The 15,274-nt window shown below is 39.0% G+C and overlaps 1 protein-coding gene across 1 annotated transcript; it reads left to right on the top strand.

Annotated features, from left to right (window-relative positions):
* The first annotated feature begins 12,517 nt into the window (after positions 1-12,517).
* On the top strand, positions 12,518-13,893 carry MPC1L (mitochondrial pyruvate carrier 1 like). Its single transcript, XM_074300821.1, has one exon. It carries the CDS (start codon positions 13,163-13,165, stop codon positions 13,526-13,528), a length of 366 nt encoding a protein of 121 aa, XP_074156922.1. The 5' UTR covers positions 12,518-13,162; the 3' UTR covers positions 13,529-13,893.
* Positions 13,894-15,274: the final 1,381 nt, after the last annotated feature.

Here is a 15,274-nt window from a genome sequence, read left to right as displayed (position 1 = left end):
AAAATTATATATATTTTTTTACTTAGCTTTTTTTTTAATTAATTTTTATAATTATAACATTTTTTTTGACAGTACATATGCATAGGTAATTTTTTTTTTTTTTTTTACAACATTATCCCTTGTACTCCCTTCTGTTCCGAATTTTTCCCCTCCTTCCCTCCACCCCCTCCCCTAGATGGCAGGCATTCCCATACATATTAAATATCTTATAGTATATCCTAGGTACAATATATATGTGCAGAACCGAATTTTGTTGTTGTTGTTGCAAAGGAAGAATTGTATTCGGAGTGAAAATGTTATGTGGGTGTCAGCTCTGAATCGGCTCTGTAGAGTCTACCAATTTGTTATTATAAAAATTAAATTGAGCACAAAGCAAGAAGAATAAAAATAAGTGATATCCAGTTGTAACAATTGTATTTTAAAAAATTGTGATGAAATTTACAGTGAAAGGAAGGACACTAACAATTTCATACACAATTTTAACTGATAGAATCAATTCATTTTACAAGAATATAAGACTTATCAGCAGCAAATAGCTAGCCTATCTGTCAAGCAGGGAGATACTGAAACCAATGACAGGATCACATATATCCAACTAAACACTATTCAAAGTTATGTAAATGGAATAATTCTTGTCCAGTGGAAATATGTCCAAATTTGGATAATACTACAACTGCTCTGTAAGACTTATTTTCACAAAGACCTAGATCTATGATGATGACTGAATGGATGATTATAAAGCATTAGTACTTCAGAGAGTAAAGGAAAGCTTGATGAGGGATCCAACTAAGCAAAATCATACCAAGGGTATTTGAAGAATAAAATAGAAGGTCAGCAAAAGGGGGGGAGGGAGGGATGGAAAAGATCTGAAACTCTTTATAATGAAATGGCTTCTTCATCCAGGACAGTGGAGCCACTCTTCATGAATTCTAGAATCAAAGTTCAGGATATACTTCAGAGGAGTAAATGGCACTAAAGAGAACAAAGAAGGGGGAAATGTGTTAAGTGAAATATAGACAGGATATGCACAACACAATTGTGAGGATGTTGAAACAAGAACAATTGTTGATCTGCATTTCTATTTTTCCCATTATTAAAAAAAATTATGAGAAGCATTAGCCCAGTTATTGATGGTATTTATTAGTAGAGAAAATGCAGGCATTCACAGGTGATAGTCCAAAAAAGAATGTGTATAATATATGCATGTACTTAACATATAATTTACAGAAATATGTAGAAGAGATCCCAGTCATTACTTACATTAAGAAAATACATTTAAAGAATTGTCACCTAAAACATGTAGCAACAGAACCTTGTTCAGTTCTTTTCAATTCATACCAAAAGGGATAAAAGGGAAAAATGTGCTTACCAAAGATGTATGTCACTGTGATGAAAGGAAGAGAACAAGCGTTTATCAAGAGCCTACTATGTGAGGAACTGTCATTTATAAATATTACTCATTTGGTCTGCAGTCCTAAAAGGTATTTTTATAATAATGCTTCATAAATAAGTCCATTATGTAGAAAAATCTAGCAGAAAATCCACATTAAAGAAGGATTCCCTAACAATAGTGAAATCCTTTCAAATTCCACCAAGCCCTAAAGTACTGGAGAGTCTCCTGAAAGAGACCCATCCCCACCATTCACAGGAGTTTGGTCCAAGTATAACCGGACTGGAACCACCCTCTAACCTGTTAGTAACCAGAGGCCAATCGGCAGGCTGAGAGTCAGGACATAAACAAAAATTTGTAAAGGGCTGAAACTGAGCAGGTACACTTGGACAACAGAGCACTTAAGGCTAATTATCTATTGGACAATACTCTATTAGCTTTTGCTTGGAAAATGGCCCTTCCCACTATTCTGTGCTGGCTCCATCTTTTGGTGTATACAGATAATTGTAGGAGGGATTAGGGGGAGGAGTAAGACAAGCCAGAGTCACTTTGGTGGTAGGGGAGGAAAAGGAAGATTGTGGAGATCCTGCTTCCATCCAATTCACTTCTCCCTATAAAGACCAAGAATAAAGACCAAGGACTTTTGCTTATCCTGACTCTGGCTGATTCTGAGGTATCCAGGGTGCCAACTTGGTTTTTCACAGAAATTTAATTTCCCAGTAAGGAAAATGATGTATGCAAATAGAAGCCCCACCTCCTACAAAAGGGACTTAAATGCCACTTATATACATGAAAAAAGTTGGACCACAATTTCTCTTAGGTTTAAAGACAGTTTTCATGTTAGGATTTCATGGAATAAAACAGGTGTCCTTTGGGTCTCATAGAAATAGGCACTGTCCCAAGTTTGAAGGCACAGAACTGGAACAGTGGGGCAGGTATTGTGACCATGGGATGGATGGCCCTGGAAAGTAGGGGATGCTAAATCAGCGAGCATCTGGTGCTGGAGCAAGCAGAGATGCAAGAACTCTGGCTCAGCCTTTCACTGGGTTTTAGCTCTCGACACCATCCACACAGCCCCTAAAGACCATGCATTAGTATTTTTTTACATATTAGGAAATGGGTCCAGAAGAGAAAAGTAACGACTATGGTCCAACCTTTCTCCACTCAGCTTCCAAAGAGATTCTCCTGAAGTGCAGTTTGGACCATGTCTACTCCATTAATAGTGACTCTTTATCGCCTCCAGGATCAAATATAAAATCTATTTGATTTTTAAAACCCTTCACAAGTCGGCCCCACTCTGTCTTTTTAAATCTCCTTACATTTTACTCTCCTCCATATATGCTATGACCCAGAGGCACCAGCCACCTACTTCTTTCCATATGATGCTGGGTTCTGACTCCATGCCTTTTCCTTGTCTTCCATCTCCATGCCTGGAATGTTCTCCTTCTTAAATCCTGCCCCTTGACTGCTCTAGCTTCCTTTAAGATACAGTTCCAATTCTACCTTATACTCCCAGTTCCCTCCATTACTAATGCATTTCTCTCTCACATACCTTCCATGTAATACACACAGGTACACACCCACATTCACACACACACATATATTTCCATTTGCATTATCTATCCACATATGTTATATATATGATATGTACTTAAATATTTATATATCATCTCCTCTGTTAAAATCTAAACCGTTTTTTCTTTCTTTGTATCTCCAAGACTTAGCACAATGTTTGACATATATCATATAGATAGCATATAATAAATGCTTAATGACTGACAGAATGAGCAGATATGAGTAGAGGGATGGTTATGGTCTACATTGTTGAAAGGAAAATTCCAAATTGATAAGATCAGTGATTCATTTGAGCATTGCATCACAGGGAGAAAACACATGAAAATGTGATCTTTTGTGACTGAATGATTTTGAATATTTAACAGTACTGAGAATGTATTTCTGGATCAGCATGCTTACAAAATACTCGGATAAAAGCAAAACAAAAAAGCCTGGATGTCTCTTCTAACCTAGCTTATTCAAAACAAAGTTATCAAGTAGTCAAAAGAACAATGTGAAAATCCCTTTTCAAACAGAGAGGATGGATGGTGGAGCCATAGATAGATAGTCAAGTCAGAAAGACGGGCAAGGGTCAGGAGTAAGAATAAGCTTTGTTTGGGGTATAATTTTCATAATAGCAAATTCCCCCTAAAAACTCCCAAATAGAGCTAGAAAATGCACTTTATTGAATCTAGCACCCAGATCAGTTCTCTGCCCTTTGTGCACCTTTTAGCCTGGCAGTTAACGCAAGATAACAGGAGTTCTCCACCAGCGAGCACCCCCCCCACACACACCCATATATAGAACCGTAGGTTATAGATAGCAGATGGAGACATTCTGAATGCTGAGGTAAGTTCCTTCACCTGGGCAGGAGGCTGCCCACGGATGAGGAAGTTGATGACACGATGCCAGAGCTCGTTCACTGGCTGGGAGGCTCCAAGGGACAGAGTGGGATGGAAGATACAAAGATAAGGTCTAAGAGCCTTGCGCTGCCCTCGCTGCTGGGACCAGCGCCGGGCCAGGAAGCCGAAGGGCCCCCATCTGAATTGTCTTAGGAAGATTCTGAAGCTGGCCCGGCAGGAGGAGGTAGCAGACAGACACCCAGGACCTTTTACAACAGAACTGCGGAGCCGGAGCGCCAATGGGCTGGCCAATTTTACAGAGAACGAACAGAGGCGGGCACTCCCCACGGAGGTCCGAAGAAGCGATGCTCGCATCGCTCAAGGGCTCTCTGAAGAATTCCGCAATCAGTTATCAGACGGGAAAGCCCAAGACAGGACCCCCAGCACGGCACACCGGCGTCGAACACGGTGCACTCCAGGAGCAGCGGAATGGCAGCAGCTCACAAGGAAGGGGATACAAATGTCCACAGGCTATCTGTGCCTGGGCCCTTCGGCAGCAGTTGGGCACACTGTACCCTGACATTGGGATGCTCTTGCAGTCTCTTCAAGTATGGACAATAACTAGAATAACAATAACTTGTGGGGAAATACAAGAAGTCCCCAAGAGTCTTTTCACAGCCCCCCGGAGGCTGTGCACCAGGACAAGAGGAGGCCCCAGGCCCATATTAAAGGCTCCCCACCCCTAAATCTGACCCATTCCTGAACACTGCAAGCTCTTGCAGGACGCAGGAACCGGCGCCAGCTGACAGCCTTGGCACTCACTACCCCATTCTGTGGACTGAGGAGAACTGACGTAGCGGGGAGGAGAGGAGGAAGTCCAGAACTCAGCCATAGCTGCAGTGTAGCTCAGACCCCTCAATTCCAGCTTCAAGCTTCCACCTGCAGAGCTGGGCCAGAGCCCCAGGCCAAGAGGGAGCCTGCAATTTTGTCTCTCTGACCCAGCAGAGTCTCCTACCTGAATGACTGCTGAGGCCCCGGGGAGACTACTGGGACTCACACCAGGGGGGCAGCAATCAGACTTTTTCCCTGGATCGGATCACTGAAAGGTTACAAGTTCCTATTCCTTAGATTCTGAGGTAAAACAACACTCAGTACCCCAAGAAAGCAGCAGTAGGACCAGCCCAAATCTTCCCTCCAGAAGGGTGTCTATTTTAATCTTGACATCAAGTCTGAAGTCAGGAAGTTGATTGGAAGGATGAGCAAACAAACAAACAAAAAATAATAATAATAATCCCACCATAAAAAACTACTATCAAATAGTAAAAGGAACAATGTACAAACCCCTCTTCAAACAGAGAGGAGGAATGGTGGAGCCAGAATCAAGTTAGAAGGGCAGGCAAGGGTCAGGAGTAAGAATGAACGTTGTTTTGGATAAACTAGGTTAGAAGCCCTAGAAGAGACATCCAGGCTTTTTGTTTTGCTTTTATCCAAGTATTTTGTAAGCATGCTGATCCAGAGCTGGAAATACAGGTTGCAAAGTTGTTCATGACTCTGATTTCCAACTCCACAGGAAAGAGAAAAATCTATCACAAAACTGTTCTGTGGAGCTCCCACACCTTTTCTCAAAGGCCCTTAATTTTAGATTCTTGTGAGTCAGCTATTAATTTTTATATACAATACAGCATGCTAGTTAGGTAGCTGAGATCTAAAATGTGGCAACGTGGTTAAGATTAATATTTCTTTTTAAAAGTTTCTTATGCAAACATAGAAGGTAGATTGTTGTAATGAAATATGAAGTAAGCCAAAGCCTTTGTAATTTAAAACTGATGAGATTTTAAGTTCAGGGGTAAGAAAAAATTAATTACACGACAGCACTGATCCTTACAGGATTTGTGGCACCAACATCCTCCCAGCTATATTAATCAGAAGGCAATTAATTAAAATGGATGTTCTGCCAAGATTATTACACCTGTTGCTGATGATCCTCTCTGAAATTAAGCCTAATTTGTTCAAGAACATAAATCATAATGTCAGGATTTGTGTGAGAGGCAGGAAAGTCAGTTGCACAGGAATAATCTCCCCCTGACACTGAGGGAGAAGATTCATATTAAATTGGTGGGATAGTATGATGGGATAGTTTATGGAAGGTTTGATATTCCATGTGTAGTGGTGTTTGTGTATACTGTATTTTTACAGAAATAATTTGGCAATGGTTTTTGTTTTCTTTGTTTTTTGTTCTCTTTGTTTCTAAGAAGCAAGATTCTGGATGTCATGTGAATAAAACCAAATGAAACCATTCTGTATCATAATAAAATCTCTATCAATGTCTCTCACCAAGTCAAATTTTCTTAAAATGAGTCAATCAAGAAATAGCTAGTCATGAACATTAGAAATTTTTTGTTGAAATTTGTTTTCCAGGGTATGAAGAACTATAGTCAGTAATTATCACCAATTCTGATCATGTAATAGCACCAGTAGTTATAACCATAGGCCCCAGGAGTCATAACAATTGCACAGAATAAAATTTTAAATAGAGTAAATCTTGAGCCAAGAAAAATTAACACAGGCAGTGATATAGACAACCTGCTACAACAACCTGAGGGAAAAGGGAGAAAAGGATGGAGTCAAGCTGGTGAAATAAAAGTCAGCATTTTTGCCTAGTTCCCCGACGCCCCTCTTCCACAACCACGTTGACTACATCACAGAGTGGTTAGGAAAGCTCCAGTGACTTGTCTTCCCAGCCCAGGGTAGCAGCAAGGGCAGGTGCAGCAACAGGGATGGCTAGGAGGCTTTATCTGATCACCAGAGCTGGAAGTACTGGGAAGAAAGAGATCCCGGGCAGCCGGGACACACGAACGGAGTGACTCTGGCAGCTGTGACCTCAGCTGTGACTGGCAGCTCAGTCCTGCGTACCATTCAGTGCAGTCACGAGGGGCGGCGGCCCTCCCTTTATCCTGAGCAAGGAATAAAGGACAAAACTTATCCAGCCGTGAGGCACTGAGCCCAGGAGCAGAGGGAGAACTCACTTCTAACCGTGGGCCTCTGCACGCGTCTGTGCTGTGTCTGTGCTGCGTCTGTGCTGGAACAATGTGGGCAGGAGAACAAATCTAAGGGCAGGCCAGGCCGTTCGGTGGCTCTGGACCTGCCCAAGCTCCCTCGGGCTGGTGGTAACTGCGTCCGGCTGCAGTTCACTGGAACTCAACCATCCACCAGATCTAAACGTGAACAAGGACTGGCAGAAACCGCAGGCCCCTAGACGAAGCTGTGAAAGCGGCTGAAGCTCTGCCAGATGTGCTTTCGCCACCCCGCCACCCCAAGAGAAGAAAGCCCGATATAAACATATAGTCAAAGTCAAAGTCAAGAGGTAGACTAGAAGAAGGATAAAATAAATAAAAATAAAAAATAAGTCCACCATAAAGTTACTGCAGTGACAGGGAAGTTCGAAACACAAAGAAGAGAATGACGTAAATACCTCTAGGCTTCAGAGAAATGGGCAAACTGGACATAAACACACTGCAAATTCTTAGGAAACTTTAAAAAAGAGAGAGATTTTAAAAAGAGAAAAAATATCCTTAAAGCCAAATAAAAGTGTTAGAAAAGAATGGGAAAAGGAAGATATCTAGCCAAGAAGAGAATTAACAGCTTGAAAAGCAGCACAAACTATTTTTGAAGAAAATAACTCCTTAAAAATTAGAATTGAGGGGCAGCTAGTTAGTGCAGTGGTGCAGAGCACCAGCTCTGAAGTCAGGAGGACCTGAGTTCAAATTCGACTTCACACACCTAACAATTCCTGGCTGTGGGGCCCCCAATTAGGCCAAATGGAAGCTAATGACTCTATAAGACATGGGAAAAAAAAATAAAAGAAAGTCAAAAGTATGAGAAAATAGAAAAAATGTGAAATATTTCATAGAAAAAAATGGCTGATCTAGAAAACAGATCAAGAAATAAGCTAAGATTCATAGATCTACTTAAAAACCAAAATAAGAACCAACACATGATTTTTAAAAATTATATTGTTATATGATTATTTAGTTATAAATATCTTAGAGAAGACAAAGTAGAATCCACCAGTCACATCTTTTTTTTTTTTTAGTAGTGTTTCTAATTTTACTAATTTTTTTCATTTTATTATACCTTTTTATTGACAAAACATATGCATGGGTAATTTTTCAACATTGACCTTGCAAAAACTTCTGTTACAACTTTTCCCCTCCTTTCCTCCACCTCCTCCCCTAGATAGCAGGTAGTCCCATACAAATTAAATATGTTAAAGTATATATTAAATATAATATTATGTATACATATTTATATAGTTATCTTGCTGCACAAGAAAATTTGGATTTAGAAAGAAGGTAAAAATAACCTGAGAAGAAAAACAAAAATGCAAGCAAATAATAACAGAAAGAGTGGAAATGCTATGTTGTGGTCCACACTCATTTCCCAGTTTTCTTTCACTTGGTGTAGCTGATTCTGTTCATCACTGATCAATTGGAACTGATTTGGATCCTCTCATTGCCAAAGATAGCCACTTCTATCAGAATTGATGCTCATATAGTCTTATTGTTGAAGTGTACAATGATCTCCTGGTTCTGCTCATTTCACTTAGCATCATCATGTAAGTCTCTCCAGGCCTCTCTGAAGTCATCCTTCTGGTCATTTCTTACAGAATAGTAACATTCCATAATATTCATATACCACATTTTATTCAGCCATTCTCTAGTTGATGGGCATCCATTCAATTTCCAGTTTCTAGCCACTACAAACAGGGCTGCCACAAACATTTTTGCACATGTGGGTCCCTTTTCTTCTCTAATATCTCTTTGGGATATTAGCCCAGTAGTAACACATTAGTCATATCTTGTAAGAGACTCCAAAATGAAAATTCCCAGGATATTTTAGCCAAAATCCAGAATCCCCAGGTCAAAGAAAAAAATTACTATAAGCAGGAAGAAAGAAAAATTTCAAATACCAAGAGCCACAATCAGGATCACAGAAAACTTAGTTACTATGATGAAGGAATGGAAGATTTGGAATATGATATTCTGGAAAGCAAATGGTTTAAGATTAAAACCTAACAAAACTGAATATAATCCTCTAGCAGGAAGGATATTTAATGAAATAGAGGACTTTCAAGCATTCCTGAGGAAAAAGACCAGAGCTAAATAGAAAATTTGATTTTCAAATGTAGTACTCAAGAAGCTTAAAATGGTAATCATGAAAGAATCCATAAAGGAACTAAACAATGTTAAAACTGTTTTCATTCTTATATGGAGAAAGGATACACACAATATATAACACCTCAAAACATCATCACTAAGGCTCTGAGAGGGAATCTAATTGGACAGTGTTTGAGAATTATTCTATTATTTAGAGATAACCTCAAAAGAAGGGAAATGTAGGGAAAAGGAATGACCTTGGAGATTGGGGAAGGGATAGGAAAAATGGGGAAAATTACCTCATATAAAAGGGGGCAGTCAAGGGAGAGTTGGTGGTGGGGGGTAGCAAGCAGTGTTTGAACATTACTCCTATCTGAAAAGGTCCACAGAGGGAAGAATATACACACACACAGTAGATACAGAAATTCATCTTACCCAATGGAGAAGTAAGAAAGTTATAAAGGTGGAATGGGTCATGAAATAAGGAGGACTATCAAGGGAGGAAGTGGACAAAAGTTAAAGATTTTTGAGAAGGGTCAGGGTAAAATAGAGAAAGAAAAGTAAAAAAAAAGATGGAAGAAAATACACAAGTATTTGTGTAAATGTGAATCCACTTTTATTTTAACGGTGAATGAATGTAGATGGGATGAATTTATCCATAAAATGTAAAGTTAATAGCAATATGGATAAGAAACCAGAATTCAATAAATGTTATTTACAAGAAACACTCAAAATAGAAAGATACAACAAAGAGTTATTTATATATATATATATATATATATATATATATATATATATATATATATATATATATATTTTTTTTTTTTTTTTTTCCCTCCCCTCCCTAAGGCTGGGGTTAAGTGATTTGCCCAGGGTCACACAGCTAGGAAGTGTTAAGTGTCTGACAGCAAATTTGAACTCGGGTCCTCCTGAATTCAAGACTGGTGCTCTATCCACTGCACCACCTAGCTGCCCCCCAACAAAGCGTTAAAAAAATATATCAGAGCAGAATCTATTATGCTTCAATTGAAATAAAAAAGGCAGGAATAATAATCATCATCTTTGATACCAAAAAGAAAAGTAAAATTAAATCCAATTAAGAGAGATAAACAAGGCAACTGCATTTTGTTAAAAGGTATAATAAACAATGAAGTAATAATATTGAACATTGATTTATCAAATAACATAGCATTCAAACAAAATACACACAGGAACTATATGAATACAATTGCAAAACAGTCTTCACATAAATAAAAACAGATCTAAGTAACTGGAGAAATATTCATTGCTTATGGGTTAGCCAAGTCAATATAATAATTTTTAAATTTTGCATTAGTATTCATTAGGGAAATTAATCAACAGTTTTCTTTCTCTGTTTTAGCTTTTTCTGATTTAGGTATCAAGAGCTTATTTCTGCCATAGAGTTTAATAGTTTTCTATGTTTTCAAACAGTTTGTAAAGTATCATAATTAATTTAATTATTTAATTAATGATTATTTAAGTATCTACTTCCTCTTTTTTTTCATTTAGATTACCAATTTTGAAAACATATAGTTGGGCAAAATAGGTCTTAATAATTGCTGTTATTTCCTCTTCATTGGTTGTAAATTCATGTTTTTCATTTTTGAAATTTATAATTTGGCTTTTTCCTTTATTTTTAATCAAATTAGCCAATAGTTGATCAATTTTATTGGAACTCAGAGTTCTATTTATTAGTTCAATTTATTTATTTAACTTTCAATTTTATTAACATTCCCTTTGGTTTTTAAATTTCGATTTTGGTGTTTAATTAGGTGGGGGTTATTTTTTTTCCCTATTTTTCTTTAGTTGCATCCCTAGTTTCTTGACCTGCTTTTTCCTTCTTTTCATTGATGTAACCATTTAGATATATAAAATTTCTCCTAAATACTATTTTGGTTGTATCCCAGAAATTTGGGTATATTGTCTGTCAGAAATAAAATTATTGATCTTTTAATTTACTCCCTTTTTAAACCATTAGGTTATTTAATTTCTAATAAGTTTTTAATCTGTGCTTTAGAAGCCCTTTATTAAATGTATTTTATTGTATTATGGTCAGAAAAGGATGCATTTAATGTTTTCTCTTTTCTGCATATTTGTGAAGCTTTTTATGGTCAGTTTTTCTAAAGGTGCCTTGCATGACTGAGAAGTAGATATATTCCTTCATATTTTCATTCACTATTCTTTAGTGATCTGTCATATCTAACTCTTCTAAAATTCTATTTATCTCCTTAATTTCCTTCTTATTTATTTTATGGTTAGATTTATCTAAGTGTTAGAGGGGGCAAATTGAGTTCTTCCAGTAGCATAGTTTACTATCTTGTCTTGTAGAGTGAAGACTAAATTTTTTTTTCTTCTAATTTTTTTTTTTTTTTTTTTTTTTTGGACAGAGCAGGAGACATGACTAATGTGAAAATTTGTTCTACCCGACTATACATATCTCAAATAATTTTTTCCCCCTGTCTTCCCATTGGATAGGGTAGGGAATAGGAAAAGAGAGAATTTGGAATAGAAGAAAAAAAATAATTTTTTAGAAATCTCTGGCTTTCCAAAAAATAAATATATGCTTGGTTTAATAATTCAGTTTAATTCAGTCTTAAGTCTTAAGACTCCTCAATAAAGCCTTAATTAAGTCTTTGACTAAGCATAAAAAAAAAAAAAAAAAAAATTCTCCCTTTTCTGAATGTCTGGAGTATTTATCTGGGCAGGTTATTTGACAGATGGGAATGAATAAATGAACAAATAAGCATTTACTGTATGTCAATAAGAGGTCTTTTAAATATCTCATATCATTTGTTTGGAATATATAATGGGATTTTCCTGTAGACATGTTTAAATAATACTCAGGTTCTAAAGTCTATTTAAATATCTCAAGGACTTTATCACTCTCAGTACAATGGACAAAAGAAATGCAGTCAAAAGACTTGAATTCAAATTTTGGCTCTGCCAGTTGATGCCTGTATGACCTTGGCTCTTCCGAGCCTTTTTTCCCCGCTGAAAAATGGGATAAAACTAGCATTCCTTCTATTTCTAAATCTGTGACCCTAAATATAACTATATAGCAATGATTTTTCCATTCAGAATTTGAACTTTAGATGTTGGAAATCTATTTTTGCTCAATAGGGTCCTGCTGGACTTTGTCAGGTCCCAACCCATGTTACTAGATTTGTTAATTGCACTGAGCCGCGATAAGAAGCGATGGAGTGCTGGGGCTCGTGTGGCGTTTTCAGAAATTTCTGGTCGCCTCCTTTCAAAGGCCCCAGGAACTTGTTCACCAACTTCCTTTTCCATGATTCCTCTGTGGTTTCCAAGTAAATGTCTATTCTCTGAAGAGAATGCTGGGGAGGAGAAATGAGTGTGGGAGCTTTTCTCCCGCGCTGCTTCTGTCCCTAATGTCAATTCCACATCCTTTCATTTCTTCAAGGGAAGATTTTGTGCGGGTGTTCTGAAAATTCCTCTCTCACCCTGCTTGGCTCTTTTATTTAAATATATTTATATACAATGATGTATATTTGTATAAATATAGTTAAATATATGCACATAATATGTGAACATATTTTTGTATTTTAATTTTTATTTAAATCGTGTAACTCCATTCCTTTCAGATAAGTTAGTCTGGTGTTCAGCAGGCCTTCCAACTCTTCCCTCCCCCCTTCTCTTTCTCTCCCTGCCATCGGCTATCTCCTTCCAGGGGTCCTCTCTAAGAAAGCGGCGCGGTGGTTTCCCGGAGCCAGGTTCACCAGCGAATGTTTACACTGTAGCTAACCTCACCCTTCTTCCCTTCCCCCCACCCACCGCGCGCGCCTTCGAGCCTGCGCACGCATCCTCTGACGCCGCAGGAGGGAAAGCTCGGAAGCTGCGAGGCACTCTCCGCACGCCTCACGCTCGCGCCCTTCTTCCCCCGGGGGCAGCGATTGGCCAGGCTGCTCCCTTTCTCCCCTGAGGGCGGTGGTTCCCCCAGCCGCTAGCGCTCCTCTTCTTCCGCAGGGGCAGCGGTTCTCCCGGCCGTTGTAAGGTTCCAATTGGTAACGGCCAGTGACGGAGGCGCGCCGGCATCCTTGGGGAAGGAGGGCCGTTGCGAACTTAGGAACCGAAGCCTGCGCCCACTTGCCCGCGCTCTCCCTTCCCGCACACATCGGTTGGCCCGGGGCGCCCCTGAGGTGGGGGAGGAGAAGGCGGCGGAGAAGGAAAGGAAGTGAAAGATGCTGACAGCGGTTGTCGGAGTGATCCTTGGGAAGGTGAAGGCGTACATGCGCACCAAGGAGTTTAAGGATTACGTGAAGAGCACGCATTTCTGGGGCCCCGCGGCTAACTGGGGCCTGCCGCTGGCGGCCTTGAAAGACATGAGGGCGTCGCCCGAGATCATCAGCGGTCGCATGACCTTCGCGCTTATCTGCTACTCCCTGGCCTTCATGCGCTTCGCCTACCGCGTGCAGCCCCGGAATTGGCTGCTGCTGGCGTGCCACTCCACCAACGTGCTGGCGCAGAGCATGCAGGCGCGGCGCTACGTGAGCTACCACCGCGGCAAGCCCGCCGCAGTCGCGTTCCTCGACGTCCCCCAGAAGTAGGCCTGGCCGGCGCCGCAGGGGGGCTGGCTGCGAGGGCGCCTCTCACCAAAGTGGATTTATTTTTGACAGCCGAGCCTTGTGTCTCGTCGCGTCTTGATCAATTACACCCCCCCTTTTTTTTTAGTGTTCTTTTTTTTAGGACTAGAAATTTGTATGGGACTGACTTTGCAAACCCCTCCCCTTAAAAAAAAACAAAAAAAAACACGAACCCAAACTCGTTCCTGAGAATCTCTTGGGTTTCCCCAGGAAGTTTTTTTTTTTTTTTTTCTCTTTCATCCTCAGTCCTAAGTACGTTATTAGTTAATTAAAAAGAAAGAAAAAAAATAATAAAAGCTAAATAAAAGTTCCTTTATATGATCTGAAAATGTTATCATTATTGTTCTTAATCATCATCATTTTCTCATAAAGAGGACAGGAAATTTCTGCACAAGAAATGTGCAAAGATGGTGAAACAGCTAATGAAATTTTAAAGATTTGGGGTCAGAATTAGGTTAGATTAGACACTAGAATTAATATAGGGCAGGTGGTTTTGAATGGGTGGCAAATCTGATCATTATTTGAAATTGAAAATTTAAGTGATGGTAGTAGATATTTTGAAAAGGGGTCCATGGGTTTCACCAGATTGCAGAAGAGGGGAATGGGCCTGTGTTATAAAAAAAAGTTAGAAAAAATATTTTTTTAAAATTTTAAAGCTTTTTATTTTCAAAATATATGCATACATAATTTCAACATTCATGCTTGCAAAAGCTCGTGTTCAAAAATTTTTTTTCCCTCCCTTCTCTCCTTAGACGGCAAGTAACTCAATGTTTACTTTGGCAAAACATGTGCAATATTTCCACAATTATCATATTGCACAAGGAAAGTCAGATCAAAAGAGGGAAAAATGAGAAAACAAAAAGCAAGCAAACAAAAAAAGTGAAGATATTAAGTTGTGAGTCACACTCAGTCCCCTCAGTCCTCTCTCTGGGTGCAGATGGCTCTCTTCTTCATAAGATCATTGGAACTGGCCTGAATCATCTCATTGTTGATGAGAGCGGTGTCCATCAGAATTGATCATCGTATAATCTTGTTGTTCCATGTACAATAATCTCCTGGCTCTGCTGATTTCACTCAGCATCAGTTCATGTAAGTCTCTCTAGGCCCCACTAAAATCCTCCTGCTGAATATTTCTTAAAGAACAATAATATTACATGACATCCATATGCCACAATTTATTCAGCCATTCTCTAATTAATGGGCATCCACTCAATTTCCAGTTTCTTGTACTACAAAAAGGGCTGCCACAAACATTTTTGCACATGTGGGTCCCTTTCTCTTCTTTAAGATCTCTTTGGGATACATGCCCAATAGTAACACTGCTGGATCTAAAGGTACGCACAGTTTGATAGTCCTTTGGGCATAGTTTCATATTGCTCTCCAGAATAGTTGAATCAGTTCACTTCACCAACAAGGTACCGGCGTCCCAGTTTTCCCACATTCCCTCCAACATTCATCATTATCTTGTCATTTTATCCGAGAGGTGTGTAAATAGTACCTCAGAGTTGTCTTAATTTGCATTTCTCTGATCAATAGTGATTTAGAGCACCTTTTTATATAACTAGAAATAGTTTCAATTTCCTTATTTTAAAATTGTCTAGTCATATCCTTTGACCATTTATCAATTGGAGAATGGCTTGAATTTTTATAAATTTGAGTCAATTCTCTGTATATTTTAGAAATGAGGCCTTTATCAGAACCTTTGAATGG

This window comes from Sminthopsis crassicaudata, chromosome 3 (assembly GCF_048593235.1).
Source record: "Sminthopsis crassicaudata isolate SCR6 chromosome 3, ASM4859323v1, whole genome shotgun sequence".
Lineage (NCBI taxonomy): Eukaryota > Metazoa > Chordata > Mammalia > Dasyuromorphia > Dasyuridae > Sminthopsis > Sminthopsis crassicaudata.
This window is presented reverse-complemented; position numbering and strand designations above follow the sequence as displayed.

Coding starts and splice junctions, on each gene's coding strand:
- MPC1L (XM_074300821.1), top strand. CDS start 13,163: ATGCTGACAGCGGTTGTCGGAGTGATCCTTGGGAAGGTGAAGGCGTAC.